Raw genomic sequence first — 17510 nt, 5'->3', positions numbered from 1 at the left:
CTTCCATTGTACGAATGTATTAGTTTGTCTATCCATTCTCCCACTGGTGGGCATCTGAACTGTTTCCAATTTGGGGATACCATGAATATAGCTGTTATGAACTTTCTAGTACAGGGCCTATTTGTGGACATGCATTTTCATTTCTCTTGCATAAATATCTAGAAATGGAACTTCTCAGTCATAAGGGAGACATACATTCAACTTTTTAAGACACTTTGAATTTCCAGAAGTGGTGGCATCATTTTATACCCTCCTCAGCGTCTGAGTTTGGGCTGTCTGGCTCCTACTTTGCTTGAATATACTCCAACCATGCCACAACCAAACTCATACTCCTCCAGCTCTCCCAAGGACACTTTCCCTCCTTATTCATCCTCTTTGCTGCCTTTATCATGCTATTTATTCATTCAACAAATATCCTGAAGGATGAGAAAAGGCTAGGATAGCCAGTGTTCTAGGCAGAGGAATTAGCACAGCCCTGAGGTAGGAAAGTTCCTGGTGCCTTTAGGAGACTGAAAGGGAATGTGGCTAGAGGACGGCAAGCAGAAGCAGCAGGAGAGGTGGTCAGACGGGCAGGCGGGGGCTGGGGGGCTCAGTACTCAGGGCCTTGAGGGAAATGGCAAGGAGTTTGGATTTTATTCAAAGTACTGTAAGAAACTATTAAAAGTTTAAGAGAAGCTCTCAGAGGTGACTTTTCGCTACTCTGGGCAAAATGGAACAGACAGACAGGAGCAGAAACAAGGAGGTCGTGCCACCCAGTGTCCAGGCAGGAGAAGAGAGGCTCGAGGTTAGTGGCAGCACAGCAGACAGACTCAGATTATTAACACAGCACTGACAGACAGCACCTGGTGATGGATTAGATGTAGAGGGCACTGAGAGAAAAGGGATCTGACTTGAAACACTGAGTGGATGATAAAGCCACTCAGAAAAAGGGAACAAGCGGAGGAGAGTTTCTGAGGAATGTGTGTTTAGTCTTGGACTGTGAAGCTCACGTTACTGGTGAGATCTCCAAACAGCAGCATCAAGCAGGAGTTGGAGGATCTAGAAGAGGTCTGGCTGAAGATATCAACGAGGGGAGGTCAGCATATGGACAACAATGAAAGCCTGTAGATATCTGAGAACATCAGGGACAGAGTCCAGAGAACACTAATGGTCAAGTACAAGGGGAGAAATGAGCCACAGAGGTTGGGAGAAACAGCTGAGACACAAGTGGGTGATGAAGAAGTGAGTGGTCCTCCTTTGAGAAGCCTCCTGTGACCATGTAAGTTAGGGTACATGTCTTGGTACAGCACTGTATTATCCCCCCTTCAGAGCGCTTTTGATATCTGTTCAACCGCCTTTCTCTACTAGGCAGATATTTGAGGATGTAAAAGCGCTAGGTTCAGTAGAAACCAGCCCTGCTCTAGTTCAATGTCTTGGTACACAACATAATGTGGAATGTTGTTTACGGACAACTACCCTTCAATAAGTGTCACCTGTGGGTAATGCACTTCTTATTTTAGTCCCTTTCCCAATGGCCCTGAAGATAGGATACCTCCATTGTGCATATGTGGAAACTGGCTCAGGAAAAATGCCGAAGGTCACTGTTATTAAGTGATGGAGCCAGACTGAGACCACACATCTTCCTTCAAATGCTCTGTTGCCTCCATAAAGTGCCCATCACATGAACTTTACAGCAGAGTTCCCTCTCCTATTACTGCCAAAGGCATACAAAAGCTGCCCCAGGTAACTGGCCCACCAAAGCACTCAGCCACAGGAATATCCAAGGAAGCAGCCCTGTTCCTCCAGAATCCCTACTGTTGTCAGGCACAACAAATAATCTCCAGACTCCCAAAGTAATGCTTCATATTTAGGGTGCTTCTGAGTATAGAAATGAAATCCTCCCTGAAACTGTGATCTGGAGGTGAAAATTTAGAACTGCTAGGGCCTTAACTCAAATTCTAGAAGTTAATTTTAAGCCACATATCAGAAATTTCCCCCTACATCTAAATAACCTTATTCTGCCCTGACTTGGTGGTTCAGTGTACAGGGTGTCTTCCCAGTACGCCAAGTGGTGGGCTCAAATCCCTGGTCAGGACACATATGAGAAGCAACCAATAGTGCACAACTGAATGGAACAACCAAATGTAACAATGAGTTGACGCTTTTCTCTCTTTCTGTACCTTCCTGCCCCCCCTCAAAGCAATGGGAAATAATTTTTTTATAGTGGGTGGGTGCTTATTCTAACTTCACAACTAATGCTAAATGTGGCTGGAATAAGACATAATCAGAAGAAGATTATGTCTCAATGGGGACTAAGAAGCCAACACTGAGTATCTCTGTGAAACATAACAGGGGTACAATTTTCTTTGTCCAGCCTCTGCTTTCAAGATTGATGTGCTCTTTTAAAAAATATATTTTTCCCATTGATTTGATGGGGGGGGGGGCAGAGGGGTAGAGGGGGGGAAGGAGGAGGAAGAGAGAAAGAAACATCAGCTGGTTGTTCCACTTAGTTGTATACTCACTGATTGCTTCTTGTATGTTCCCTGACCAGGGAACGAATTCACAACCTCAGCACGCTAGGACAATACTCAACCCACTGAGATAACCAGCCAGGGCCTCCATGACTTCTTAAGACTGAAACTACACAGGCTTTTTCCTAAGTGAGTACATTAGCATCCAGAGGCTTCCTTTCTTTTTCTACTCAAGCACCAACTGCTATCAACCCTCTGGGGAAAGCATGGGTTTTGGTGGAAAAGAACAGGGTCTGTCTTAGCCTTGACTCTGACAGTGTAAAGCTGCATAACACCTTGGGGCAAGTCACCACCTCCAAAGCATCTTTCCTGAGTTGTAAAGCCAAAGAGCTAAACTAGACAGTTTCTTAGGCTTCTTTATGTTCTCCATATAATTCGATAATCAGAGCGCATAGAAAGGTATTTATGTAGGATGCAGGCCAGCAGGCTGAGAAAGGCTGAGAGTTTTTTACCTCTCTGGGCTATGGATAGTGAAGCCTGACTGGCTTGTGCTGTTTCCTCCCCTACCAAAGCACCCTGCTCTCAGATGTCCTGCTTCCCTCAACAGCTCCCCTCCCCCCAACCTACGCAAGTTCCCCTCAGTCACTTTGGATCCTTCACTTGAAGCAATACCTAGCACAGTGCCCTGCATGTACAGATGTCACTAATAGTTGATACTTTAACAAAATAGGATGATTATAACACCACAACCCAATTCCCCAACAAAGAAACATACATACAGCTAAAGGATGTTTCTAATAATGCCTAGCCTCCACCAATATTTTTTTAAAAATAATTTTAAATCTTACTTATTCATTTTAGAGAGGAAAGATGGGGGGTGGGGAGGAACAGGAAGCATCAACTCTCATATGTGCCTTGACGAGGCAAAGCCCAGGGTTCTGAACCAGCGACCTCAGTATTCCAGGTCAACACTTTATCCACTGCGCCACCACAGGTCAGGCGCATCCGCCAATATTCAAACATATCTCTACTTTTTTTAAATCACTAAAGAAAAGCAGATAATATTCCTCCTTTTTATCCTTTACAACAGCGGTTCTCAACCTGTGGGTCGCGACCCACAGGTTGAGAACCGCTGCTTTACAAGCAAGGTACTACTAATGACCCCTCTTCAGTTCTTTTGAGCTAGGTCCCCATTCACAAAGCATAAAGATATAAATGAAGGGAAGACTTCAATCAATCCACCCAACTCTATTCTTTGGATTAACTTCTCAGGATGCTCAGGGCTAAAGCAAATTGTTTACTCTTTAATGCCATTGCCACCTATCCCACAGATCAAGTTTGACTGCTCTACAAGCAGAAAAGGCTCCAGAAGAGGGAACATCATCCCCTGAGTTACTATCCTATTGTCTTTCTATTCTCTTCATAGCTATTATCACCACCTCACATTCATACTGACCTACTGTTTATAGTCTGTCTCCAGAGCAGGCTCCTTCTCTATCTTGCCCACCAGTGCATATCCCATGCTTAGAACAGCATCGACAAACACTTGTTAATGAAAATTAGAACACAAAACACAGAGGACCTTAATCCACGTTCAAGGCACCATTTTCCCATCAGGTCGTCAATCAAGTGTTCCAATAAACTTCCACCCTTTCCTACAAAACAGCTTACATGTACATACTGCAACAGTTACTTTCCCGTTAGCTAACATTTTCTGTAACTTCCCCACAATGAAGCATCAGATATACCAACAAGTCACTTTTAGTTCATCTTCCTGCTGGGTCATGCACATTACTTACAAGCAAACACAGCTTTAATGCAGAAGGTCCTGATTGTGTTTGTCCCCATAAAACCTTTTCACCCATACTGCACGTACCACAGGTATTAAAAGGACTTGAGTCATCTAATAGTAAAAACTATCCAGTCTGAGTGCAATGTGACAAATTATGCACTACAAAAGCCCTGATTTCATTATACAGTTGACCCTTGAACAATATGGGGTTGAATTGTGTGGGTCCACTAACACAGATTGTTTTCAATAAATACTGTAAATGTATTTTTTTATGATTTTTTAAAAGACATTTTATTCTCTAGCTTAATTTATTGTAAAAATACAGTATACAGTACATACAATGTACAAATGATGTTAACTGTTTATGTTATTGGTAAAGTTTCTAGTCAACAGTAGGCTATTGGTAAATTTTGGGGAAAGTCAAAGTTATATGCTGGGGGGTGAGGGGGATCAGTGCCCCAATTTGTTGCTCAAGAATCAACTGTAGGCCTGACCTGTGGTGGCGCAGTGGATAAAGTGTTGACCTGGAAATGCTGAGGTCGCCGGTTCGAAACCCTGGGCTTGCCTGGTCAAGGCACATATGGGAGTTGATGCTTCCAGCTCTTCCCCCCTTCTCTCCCTCTCTGTCTCTCTCTCTCCTCTCTAAAAATGAATAAATAAAATAAAATTTAAAAAAGAACTAATAATTGGTGCTTCTCATCTCGCTTTGTTCCTGTCTGTCTGTCCCTATCTATCCCTCTCTCTGATTCTGTCTCTGGAAAAAAACAAACAAACAAACAAACAAACAAAAAGAATCAACTGTATCATATTTCCAGTTCATAGCTATTCTTTTTTTTAAGTGAGAGGAGGGTAGATAGACTTTCACATGCACTCTGGACTGAGATCCACCCAGCAATGCCCCCGTACCCCCAATTTGAGGCCAATGCTCGAATCAATCCTCAGCAACCAGAGCCAACACTCAAACTAATCATGCCACTGGCTGCAAGAAGGGGAGAGAAGGGGGAGGGGAGGGGAAGAGAAGCAGATGGTCACTTCTCATGTGTGCCCTGACCAGGAATTGAACCCAGGACTGCAGACTGGGGCTGATGCTCTATCCACTAAGCCAACCAGCCAGGGCCTTCCAATTTATAGCTATGATCTACAGTTTTGCTTCAATGTAAATGAGGTATTGTTACTTTTACCTCTTCAAAAAGAAAATGAAGGCAGCCGAGTCAGAAGCCTCAGAGAGATCTTATGAGCACTAAGGTGCCTTGAACACAAGCCCCCAGGAAGAAGAGAACCTAAAGCATACTAGAAAAAGGACTGTCTTTTGTAAATATTATCTTTTGAGCCTGACCTGTGGTGGCGCAGTGGGATAAAGCGTCGACCTGGAAATGCTGAGGTCGCTGGTTTGAAACCCTGGGCTTGCCTGGTCAAGGCACATATGGGAGTTGATGCTTCCAGCTCCTCCCCCCCTTCTCTCTCTCTGTCTCTCCTCTCTCTCTCTCCCTCTCCTCTCTAAAAAATAATAATAATAATAATAAAATAAAATATTAAAAAAAAAAGATAAAAAAAAAATTCAATCATTTAAAAAATAAATAAATAAATAAATAAATAAATATTATCTTTTGAGTCCTATCTGGTCAAACTGAGAGCAGTCACCAAATAACATGATTCCTGTACATTATAAACCAGTAATAGACAAGTGACAGCCCCTCACATATTATATCGCTCTTTAAGCTGATAAAAGAATTCAGCTCAGGACAGAACTGCAGAAATGGGTATGAAAGAGAAACTTTTCAGATTAAATCTCAGGTGCACTGGCAAAACTGGCCAGATATGGAGAGTAAAAGTTTAGAAAACTCCCAGGTGTCACTAAAGTACATGGTAGTCATAAAAATCATGCTTGCAGTATTTTGCCCAAGTCCATATTTCAAGTTCATTGTACTTTAAAAAAGAAAGAAAGAAATTTCAAGACCAATCTACCACTAGTTGATTTTATCTTGAGCAGGCACTGAGCTACACGGTACCTAGTAAAGGTTTTGGAGCCAAAGGGAGGATGGTCACATCCAAGCCCTGACCCAAACACACTTGCATTACCTGCAGCTCCAAGTAGTCAAATGTTCTCTGAAATCTTTTTCCTGACAACTTCTATGCACAAAGATAAAAACAAGAACAATAACAACAAACAACAACAAAAACAAGGCACATTCAGCATAGGCTAGAATACAATATACTTTCCAAGAAACACAGGACAGCATCTGGGATTTGAGGAAAAACTGTACCTTGACCAAATGTCATGCTCTGTGACCTCTCAGGTCTCCTGGGTGGACTTTTTAAGGCAATTTAAGATACCCTGAACAGAACATAGCATACTGAATCTTTAAAAACAAAAACAAAAGTTGGCATCCTTTTCTTTCTATATGAAGAAATGGTTGACCTCACCAGAAGTACTCCAACTCTGACCTCTAGATCTAAACAGATGTGTTTTCAACTACATCCCATTTCATACCACTAAAAGGTTACAAAACCTAAAACCTGAGAGATGTCTCCTCACATCTTAGTACCTTGGCAACCTTCACTCACATTTATAAACACGCACAAATTACATTTGTAGAAGAAGAGTTTTCTAACTTCCTCATGACATAAATGTAAACATACATGTGGCAACCACTTACAATGTAAGGAATTAAGGGTTTTTTTAATTCCACACCAAATGAGGTAATAATTTAAATATCAATGTAGAATAAATTGCTTTTGTGTCTACCTAACGTATGACAGGCCTAACGTTAACATACAAGAAAAATTCTACCTGTCTCCAAAGTCAACACTATGAGCACACTTCCCAATGCTAATTGCCTTTTTGAAAGCATGTTTATACATACAGACGGAATAAAAAAATGATCTAAGAAAGACTATTACACCACATTAGGCGTGTGTCCTTCAACCATCACAGTACTAGAAAATTAATACAAACAAGACCAACTTCTGGGGCTGGTCTAGAAGGACTAAGCAGTCAGAAGCATGGCCTAAGGCCCTCACACACCATAAAAATCAGTGAAACTAATTGGGGTTCTTCAGCATCTGAGAGGAAGCATCAGGCTACCATTAAGGAATAAATTGGGGATGCAAATAATTAGTGCACCCTGAGGTGACAGTTAATTCCACTAGCGTGCCATTTCACAGGACATATACATTATGGAATTTCACTGTCCCTACTCTGAGAACATTGAAGCTGGAAATTTTAAGTTAGGCAAACATCACTTGAAAGAACTTTAAATAAATCCCTCCCCAATCTCCTTGCAAAGAAAGATCTTGTAATTCCTTGGAGCCAACAACACACAGACCCAAACACACTTGCATTACCTGCAGCTCCAAGTAGTCAAATGTTCTCTGAAATCTTTTTCCTGACAACTTCTATGCACAAAGACAAAAACAACAATAACAAACAGCAACAAAAACAAGGCACATTCAGCATAGGCTAGAATATAATATACTTTCCAAGAAACACAGGACAGCACCTGGGATTTGAGGAAAAACTGTACCCTGACCAAATGTCATGCTCTGTTGAGAAGGAAAAGATGGAAGTTAAAACGTGAGACAGGTTTTTAAAAGCCAGGTAAGATACAGCCTGTATTTCTTAGGAAGGGGACTCCTGGCTAAAACAAAAGTACAAGATAGGAGAGAGAAGACAAAAACAAAAAACAAACAAAAACCCCAAACTACACAAAACCTATGTAATATTTCCTGGGGAAGGGAGTTCTTATTTAACAGATGAAGAGTTGAAGCCTTTGAGAAGATAGATAACTTGGCCAAGGTTACGGTTTTAGTGGTGGCAAAGCTGTAAGTAAGTTCCTGTCTCCCAAGTCTGGACTTCAGTGCAGTTTGCCACTCCACCCAGCTGCCAACCCATGTAAGATGTTTCATAAAACTCCTCACTGAGGCTGTTAACATAAGGGTCCAATTATCATCCAAAGATCTGCCTGTTAGATAATAGCTCGAAAATTCCATCCATTTTACAGCAGTTACCAAAGTCATCTAATCCTTGAGAAGGAAAGAAAAAAAAAAAGCAGAGGGTACGGAGTGGGGGGGATCCTAATTTTGATTTGTCTTCTAAAGGCAAACTAAAGGGTCTCATACAGGCAGACAGTGCTAGTACTCACAACCACAAATACAGACAATAATCCCCACCCACAGGCCCAGGAAGGCGGCTGCTCCCAGGCACCGCCCCCCCCTCACTAAATTCCACTCCCATCCCGGCACACAGGAGACATTCCACCACCCGCCGTTTCCACCGCGAGCAGGTCGGATCAGCCACCGTCCTTTAATACCACTTTCTCCCCCCAAAGGGAAGGAAGGAAAGCTGAAAGCCTTGGGTCCCCAAACAAGCGCTTGCTCGCAACGAGGGGACCACCGGATCAAACACTCTGCCCTGCTCACTGCGGCGGGGGAGGGTGAGAAAAACCCACGCAGGAAGTGTGTCCTGGGCTCCGCTCCCCGCCCCTCCCCGCGACAGGACCTTGCGCCCGGTCAGCCGCTACCTGCCCTCCGCTCCCAACACACGAGAAGCAGCTGCGTCCACATGGCTTCAGGTGTTCACATGGCAGTAAACGGGCCCCTATCCCTCCCCGCGGCCGAGGCGCGCTCCAACTCCGGGTGCCCCGGCGCGCTTCCGTCCGCCGAGCCGGCCCCTCCCCAAGCCCGGCCCTCAGTCCTCCGGCCTCGCCCCCAACCCTCAACGAAGAAGCGAGCGCAGTCTGATCCCAGAGACGGCCAGGGGCCCCGGGGCGGGCGGCGCTGACCCCGCCGACCCCCGGGCACCGCCCGCTTGCTACCCGAGATCGCAACGAGCAGGTACCTCACCCCAGCAACCCTCCAGCACCCTCAGGCTAGGAAAAGTGCCCAAACCTCGCGGAACTCCAGACCAGACCGAGACCCCTAACCCCTAATGCCAGGCCGGGCCCCTTCCCCTCAATAACCCTAGGTCATGCCAGGCCGCTCCTCTCTGCACTATAGGTCGAACCGGGCCAATCCCTCCAGCATCCCGAGCCCCGGCTCCGGAGTCCAGTGGTTTCAGCACTCCTAGGTCGGGCCGGCAGGGACCTCTGCCCCCAGCCCCAGAGGCCGGACATTTCGGCCTGACCCCAGCTCCTCAGCCCTGGTCCCAGCCCCTTTTCCCCCTCCCCCTATTCCAGGCGGCGGTTACCTGCGGGAGCCCCCCGCCCGGTCCCACGGCCTCGGCCGGGGGCGGGAGGGGAGGGAGCAGCGGCGGGCGGCGCTGTGCAGGGTGGGGGTGGGGGAGCCTCTGCCGCCTCCAGCTCGGGCGCCCGGGCCGGCGGCGGGGCGGGCCGGGGCCGCAGCCCCTCGAGGCTCGCTCCGGCCCGCGCGCTCCCTCCCAGGTCGGGCGCGCCTCAGGGCGGGCTCCCCCAGCGGAGGCCACGGCCGCCTCGCAGGGGCCGAAAGCCGCTCGATTCGGGATTTTTTCTCTCCATTCTCCCAACACACAGGAAATAACAGACCGTCAGGTGACGGCGCGCGGCCAATGGAGAGGCTCAAGGCCGCGGCGCGCGGGCGGGCGGGAGGGCGCGCGGCGGGGGCGGGGCGGGAGGGGGCGGGGCCGGCGGGCGCGCGCGTGCACTCCCGCGTGCGGCGGCGCCTAGGCCTGCGCGCGCCGAGCAGCTACCAGCTCCGCGACCGGGGTCGCGCGGGGTTTTTCTCTGCAGCCGCGGGGCGCAGCGTGAATGTATTGCCGCTTGCCCAGTGACGTCGTGGTCCGCAGCTCCCGTCCGTTCGTGGGACTGGCCGCGAGCCAACTTTCTGCAGAGTTAGTGGCCCGAATGTTTCTTTGGGATTTTTGGAGCTCCCTGGGGCCTCCAAGGCCAAAAACACGCCTCTGGCAGACAAGGGAGTCTGCGGGCCAGGACCCGACCTCCTCGCCGTAACTTTTTCAGTAGGGCTGGGCACCGGGGCGGCTCTTGCCAGCCAAGTATCCTTACAGACCTGGTTCCCTTGCCGTTTCCACCCCTTGGCCCCGCGTGTCCTTGGATGAATGACTTGGGCCCTCAGGTCCTTCACTTTCATTAAACGAATGAAGCCCACCAACTTCGTATGTAAAATATATGCTCACCAAATGCCAGTTGTCTTCGCCTGCAGTGGCATTGAAACCTGCAATGCCTGATTGGCTGGATCCAGAGTCCAGAATTAATTTGGAGATAAGGGAGAGGATTATGGTGCCAAGGCCCCAGGCTGTTCCAGACTTCCTTTGCAAATCTCAGGTATGTTTTATGGAGCAAAGGAATGGCGTGACTTTTTAAAAGAAAATCTCAGTTGTAGAGTAATTACCGTGATGTTTGTGCTGTGTGACCAACTGCTATCAAAAGCAAGGGCAGTGAGGAGATATTTGGAGTGTTTGTGATCCTGCCTGAGATTCACCTGGATACCTGTCCAGGTTCTCACTTTGGCCCTCAATTTACCATTGAAACAATGGGAACAGGGAGATGTCTCTAATATTGGCTAAAATAGCTGATTCTGAAGTAGGCCCCATCAGCCCTAGATGTTGTAGTAGTTCCTTTTCTGAAACAACCCAACTTGAAAGTAAACTGGAGTTGGAAGAGTGTTTTGGGAGGCTGATAGGAACCACATGTAGTATGGGGTCCATATTTAGGTATATTTGAGGTACACAGCTCCCCAGGGCCTGACTCTGCCCTTTCACCTCTCACCCCACCTAGCCAGACATATTAACACTTTGCCTCCCCTAAGGCCACACAGAAGGGTCCTGGCTGTGGCCACACCTACCTCCAGTTTAGGGATCCCAGGAAGGGCCAGAGTTGGTTTTAGCACCTCAGGAGGATGTGAATGGGGAAGGGAGTGATTTCTCCTGGCTTCTGTCCAACCTCACAAAGTGGGGACCAGCTCCAATGTGGGTCAAGGCTATTCTTGAAGACTTGGTTCCCAATACCTCCTGCATGCCGGGAGGGGTGTGGGTTCTTCCGGGACAGAGCTGAACAGGCTGTGGAGCCCTGCCCTTTGGCTGTTCCCATTGTTCTGTGAGTTTCATTTTCAAATTCTTTGGCACCAAGACTTTTAAAAGACCAGGGCTGGCTTCTGCTTGGATCAGGGCTGCAGAGGGAAAAGGTTGGGGGGACTCTCAGCACAGGCCCATGTTTTCTGGACAAACTTGGAAGGATCCAGGAGAGCTTCTTGAACCCTGAGTGTTGGCGGCACCCTCAATTTCTTGAGAGAACTCATGAAGCAAAGGGAAGCCCTTTTCCTTATAGTCTTCAGCCCTGTCATTCCTCCCTTCCTTTACCCTCTACCTCAGCTCATTGAAGTTTCAGACTGAGGGACATGAAATCAATGCTGAAAAGGGGAGAGAATACAGAGACCAAATAACTGGAGTCCAAGCTCTAGGCTGCTCCTGCCTCCTGTCCTGGGACTGACCCCGTAACCCCCTTCTGGACCCTTCTGGAAGGTTGCCCAGCTTGACCTCCACCTGGAAACTTCCCAGCCCTAGGGCCAGGCCAGCCTCAGCTTCTTTACCTCTGGCGGTCTATCACTTTCCCTTTTGGTACCATTTGGAAAAAAAAAATGTGTGGGTATTACGGCCAACAGATGGATTTTGGGTATTCTTGGGCTGTGTGGCCTTGGACAATTCATTTCAACTATCAGAATCTTTGTTTCCTCAGTTATAAAATGGGGATAATATGACCTCATTCATAACACAGGTGTTATGAGAATCTAGAAATTTGCATAAAAATTCTGTACAGTACCAGGTACACATTAACAATAGCTAGTTCTATGATGTGAACACAATATGACACATAAGCAGATGGAGGCTCAGAGAGTTTAAGTCACTGCCCAAAACCCCACAGTGCCCGGAGCCTCCTCTTTAATCATGTTAGCATCTTCTATTCTGGTATTGTCTCATCTGCAAGAATCCTGTTTTTCCTTCCACTTTAAGAAAAAGATAGTAGATTCATTGTGTGTATGTGTTTTCCCCTCTCTCCTAACCCAGTCAACTCAAAAAATACTTATTGAACTGAATCAGTGGTTTCAATTCCAGAAGCAAAATTAATCCATTCCCTCCTCCTCTGGCTCAGAGATGGCTTTTGGAAACCCTGTGTCACTCCCTTTATTACAAACTCCTCTGCCCTCCTCCAGGCGCTCAGGCCACTCTGGGATTACAAATGGAGCCTTCTGCCTCTAGGTCACTGATTCCACTACCATGTGTCAGTGCGGATTGATTGAGGAGAATGGCCCTGCCTGGCAGATCAGTGACTTGTGCGAAGTGAGCCACGTGTTGTGCCTTCAGCAGCAGGCGGATGTCCTTCCTCTCGCTTGCAGTTTCTTGAGCACACATGCAACCCTCACCTTTCTCCTTCTGTGGGCCCCAGCTCTCCTTCCTCTTGGGAGGGGCCTCCTGCTAGGGGAATGAAATGAGGCTTCAGAGGAGGGTAAGGGTGGGATCTTGCAGGGCCAGGTATCTGTGACAGGCTTGATGTAAATCTGTATCATAGGAGCTCACAGTGACCTCTGCTCAGGCGCTGTGTCCCTTTTCCTCCAGATGGAAGTTGTGGCTCCCTCCTTAGCTCCCACAGGTCACATTGGGCTGTTTATATGATTGTGTCCATCTCTCCCGGGAATGTGAGCATTGGCAGGACACACACCTCTGCTTCCCTGAGATCTCCAGCATCCTATGCAGGATAGGGAAACCACACCCATAAAAACGATAACATTAATAATGTTGACACAGCCCAGAGAAATGCAGGATTACTGTGAAAAGGCACTGTGTGTTTGCAACAACTTGATGAGGTCGATACTGTTATCACCTCCCACTTTACCAATGGGGCCACTGAAGCACAGAGTTTACAGCTTGGAAGAGGCCAAGCTGGGATTTGATCTCAGGTCTTTAGAGATTGCACTCTTAACCACAAGTTTCCCAGCACTCGGTCAACACTGGAAAGACGGATAGACACAGACAGTTGGTAGGTCCCAAAGTCCACAAGTGGACAGGAAAAGAAATGTGAGAGGACAGCATGATCGGCACCAGCCTTTCCCCACAATTACCATGTTAAAGCTCTGGAGACTGGGCAGTTTGCCTGGAAGGCCATGGCATTGCTGTGCGTCGCATACTCATCTTCCCACAGGTGAGCTGAGAGAGAACACCAGAGCAGACCCAGCTGAGCAGCTAGAGGCCCTTGCAGCCTAGCCCACCAGAGAGGACCCCTCAACGCACTCAGCACTCCTGTCACATGTGGCACAACTCTTTGGGTGGCCCCCGATGTGGTGGCTTAGCACAGGTCACTGAGCTAGGTGCCCAGCCTGGTCTCACACCAGGGTATGCCCTTCAGCATATCATTCAGTGTCTCTGAATCTGAAGTTCTTCATCTGGAAATTGGAGTGAGTGGGAGGAGGGGCTGAGTGATCTGCCTACCTCCATGAAGTCGGGGCTCTTACCTCCCAACAACCTTATGAGACAAGGCTTGTCACTTTTATGATACAGACAAGGAAAAGGACAGAGAGGTTAAGAGACATGCCTGATATCACACAGCTAACAAGCAGCAGAGCTAGAATCTAAACTCAGCCTTTTGGCTCCAGAACCCCCTGCTGAGTCACTTGTAGAACTACAAAGAGTTAAAGTGAAAATGAAATGATCTAACCATCATAGTGACAAAGGCATGAAGTGTAAGCACTTCACCTGCATTAACTTGCTTAATCCTTACACCAAACAGTGTGTAAGGTGGGTACTGTTATTACTGCACTTTGCCAATGAGGAAACTGAGGCCCAGAGCCACTCGGAAGGGGCAGAGCTGGAATCTAAAGCTGGGTGGGCTGGGCTGTAGGCACTTGCATGGCTTTATCATGAGATAACAATACGGAGGGTCCTTTCCATTAGGATTATTTCTGTTTGAAAGCTCAAGACTTTTAGCCCAGTCTCTGTGGGGCTCCACCAGAAGGCAGTGCCACATGCTGAGGCATGCTGGGAAAAGACTTTGTTCCATCCTGTTTTGTTGACATGCTCTTCATTTTAAGCCTGAAACCCAAGCTTCCTGCAAAGAATTCAAACCGGGCAGAAAAGCGCAGCCATGATACAGCCACCACTTCCTGAGCCACCAGCGTTCCCTGTGCTTGGGGCTCCATATGTGTCCTCGCCACTAACTCTCAAAGCGCCAGAGCAGCTCCCCCTTCACAGCTAAAGAAACTGGAGCCCAGAGTGGCTAACAAGATGCCCAAAAGCACATAGTTGCTAAGGGGTAGATCTGGGGACTTGTCCTTCTTGAGAATCCTGGCTCTTCTGTCCACATCAGCTGCACCTACCTATGGGGGCACGGAACTGGGTCTTGTTTGTAAGACTCTTGACAGAAATGCTTCTGCTCGTCTTTCACAGACTAGTGTCACAATTCCTAGACTACTGGGAGGGCATCAGGACACAGGTGCAGAAATGTGAAGCTGGATGCTGCATTCTTGACCAGGGAAGCTGAGAAAAGTAGACATTGATGCTCCCTCCACTCCATCTCTCTGTCCAGTGACTCGGGAATGGCTACTTTGCCACCAAGGTGATTGTCTTCTGGAAGCAGCCATGCCACTTGAGATTCTTCATCACTGCCCTGCATCTCCCTCGTGAGGATAACCACATGTGTGGCTCCGGGGAAAGGGAAAGCAGCAGAATTGATGGTTTCTCTAACTCCCAAGCAGTTCTCTCGCTGCAGCCTCTCTTCTGCACCCCTACCTTCATCGCTGCAGCAGGCCCATCACAGTTACCCAAAGCCAGCTGTGATCCTACTCCCTCTGGCTCAGAGGTTTTCACTGGGTCCCAAGTGACTTCAGAGTTCAAGTTGATTCTTATCCACCTATAACACAAAGCCCTCATCCGGCCCCAGCTCAGCTTTCCAACTTTCTCTCACATGTCCCATTCTGCCTCTTTGCCAGAACAAACAAGCTGTGTTTCTGCCATGTGCCTGTCTGTGCCCAGAAGCAGGAAACTCTTTCTCTTGCCTGTAGATTAAAATTATACCCTCAACTGCCACCACCTCCATGAAGCCTTACCTTAATACTCATCATAAATTCATTCAACAAACATTGACTGAACCCTTATCACATGCCAGGCATTGAAACCAAGGGTCCCTGTTGTCATGAAGCCTGCACTCCCTTGGGGCCATTAGAGAGAATGACTCATCACATAAACAATTTTGCAACAGCCATGACATACATTAGTAAGAAAGCATGGCAGGTGCACAGAGGGTATATGATGGGACCCTGGGTCTTGGGGACCCAGGTCATTTGAGATGAGACCTGAAGGACAGATAGGAAGTAGCCATGTGATGAGGTTGGAAGAGAGCGCCAGGTGGCAGGCTCAGCATGAGCAAAAGCCCTGAGGCAGGAGGAAGCAAGCAGATTTCCAGGAAGGGAAAGGAGGCCAGTGTGACATAAGGGAAATGAAAAGCTGGAGATGCCGCTGGAGCAAGACAGTGCAGGCCACAACAGGCTGGGGAGCTTTATCCCAAGGGGAAAAGGGAGAGCCACTGAAGGATTCCAAGCAGAGGAAGCAGTCAATATTCTGCTTTATAACGATCCTGCTAGCTGCCCTGTGGCTGAGCATCTTGTGTAAAGTCCAGGCTTTGCGTCTGACCACCCCTGTACTTCAGACATCTGATCATTTGGGTGTGGAATTTTCAAATCTTCCTCCTGGACCAAGCTCTCGAGGCAGGACTGACCTCCAGTTCTCCTGCATCATCCCCAGCACACGGAGCTGCTCCAGAAACATTTGTGGAATGGACTAACAGATAGGAGAAGACACTTACCAGCATTTCCCCTGGAAGGGGCCAGGCTGCCTGAGGGGCCTTCCACGTTCTCTGGAAATCACAAAAGTCAAGGGTTTTAGTATGGCCACTACTCAGGGAACCCGAGAGCAGAGATGGCATCCCACTGATGTCCACAGCTGGGTCAGCATCCAGCCTGACACCGCACAGACATCTGCTGGTGACCATCTCGTCAATGACAAGAAGCAGAACTGAAAGCCCTCATCAGTTATAAGGAGCTTTCAAAATTTACAAAGCATATTTCACATTAGCAGTCCCAGGTTGGGGTCAAGCTTCAGTGGTAAAAGGCTCAGAAAAATCCAGCGGAGAAAAATACCTGGAGTCAACCCTCTCAGGTGGGTATGGTTATTGCTCTGTTTTACAGATGAGGAAACTGAGTCCCAGGAAGGGGGCGGGAGTCACCAGCAAGTCATGGCAAAGCCAAGACAAGAAACCTGACAGTAGTTTGGGCTAATATGGCCCCATGGGGCTAAGAGAAAACTTTCCAGAAATTTCTTTTTAAAATGTTCTCAAGTGACATATTTCATCAGGATGTCTGTCAGGCCAGCAGTGGGAGCTAACACACCAGTTCTCGCAGGCTGTTCCTGCTACAGTCAGATCCACACACTCAGATCCTGAGGTTGGCAGCTTAGCCCAGGGCACAGGAGGGCCCTGAGTAATGAGTCCTTGGCTCCCAGGGACCTGCCGGCACACAGCAGGTGTTCAGTAAATGCTAAGTATTTGAGGGGAATCTGAGCTAATCTGGGTGGGGGGCCTACAGTTGAGAACCTTCCTACAGCTCTGGGTGAGCTGAGTTAACTTGCATTAACTCAAGTCATCCTCACAACAAGCCCCTGAGTTTACAATTTCCCCATTTACAGGTGTGGAAACAGACTCAGCAATAACTGACTGGTGAGTAGCAGGGCTGGGATTTGAACCCATGCAGGGCCCTTAAGCCAACCCCATGCCCTGGCTGAGTGGAGGTGGCAGAAACCTCCCGGGCAAAGGGAATAGCACCTGTGCATTCCTCAAAGGACGTGATCATTTGCAGCGCCCCTCCCCTGTGCACCAGATGATCCCTATTCCCGTTGCCCACAGATTCCTGTGGGCAGTGACAAGCTGGCATGGTAACTACCTCATCACAGGTTTCGTATCTCCCAACCTCCCTCCCCCAATGGTCTCTGGACTCCCTTTACCTGCCCTGTCTTGTACGGGCTCCCAGTGTTATAACTTTCCTCTACCTTTTGGTAGTGGGGGGGGGGGGGTGCAACCTTCAGCAAGCTCACTAAGCCCTTGAAGCTTCGGCCTTGTCATCTATAGAATGGGGACATTAACATCACTTGTCACGAGAGTTGTGCTGTTTCTATTATTCTGGCCTCAGTTGCACCATACAGTGGGACAAGAGCTGAGCAATCTGTCCGACTCCAAAGCTTTTGCTGAAGAGGGGAGGGGGTGTACGGGAACGGCCATGGTCTTCCATGGCAACTCAGC

The 17510-nt window shown here is 47.9% G+C and overlaps 1 protein-coding gene across 7 annotated transcripts in view; it reads right to left on the bottom strand.

Moving 5' to 3' along the window:
- TCF20 (transcription factor 20) overlaps nucleotides 1-17510 on the bottom strand; it is a 225063-nt gene that overhangs the window by 122546 nt on the left and 85007 nt on the right. For 3 of the 7 annotated variants that reach the window (XM_066256601.1, XM_066256582.1, XM_066256618.1), the window contains exon 2: nucleotides 16023-16073. The exons of 1 other annotated variant lie outside the window; for it this stretch is intronic. In XM_066256601.1, the coding sequence (XP_066112698.1) occupies nucleotides 16023-16073 (51 nt within the window). Of the gene's footprint in view, nucleotides 1-8762; nucleotides 8785-9427; nucleotides 9715-11016; nucleotides 11036-16022; nucleotides 16074-17510 lie in introns of those variants that run through there. 3 more of the 7 variants (XM_066256636.1, XM_066256644.1, XM_066256626.1) reach the window with 3 other exon arrangements.

The sequence above is a fragment of the Saccopteryx bilineata genome, chromosome 1 (assembly GCF_036850765.1).
Source record: "Saccopteryx bilineata isolate mSacBil1 chromosome 1, mSacBil1_pri_phased_curated, whole genome shotgun sequence".
Classification (NCBI taxonomy): Eukaryota; Metazoa; Chordata; class Mammalia; order Chiroptera; family Emballonuridae; genus Saccopteryx; species Saccopteryx bilineata.
Note: the sequence above shows the minus strand (reverse complement) of the source record. Positions and strands in the feature narration are given on the sequence as shown.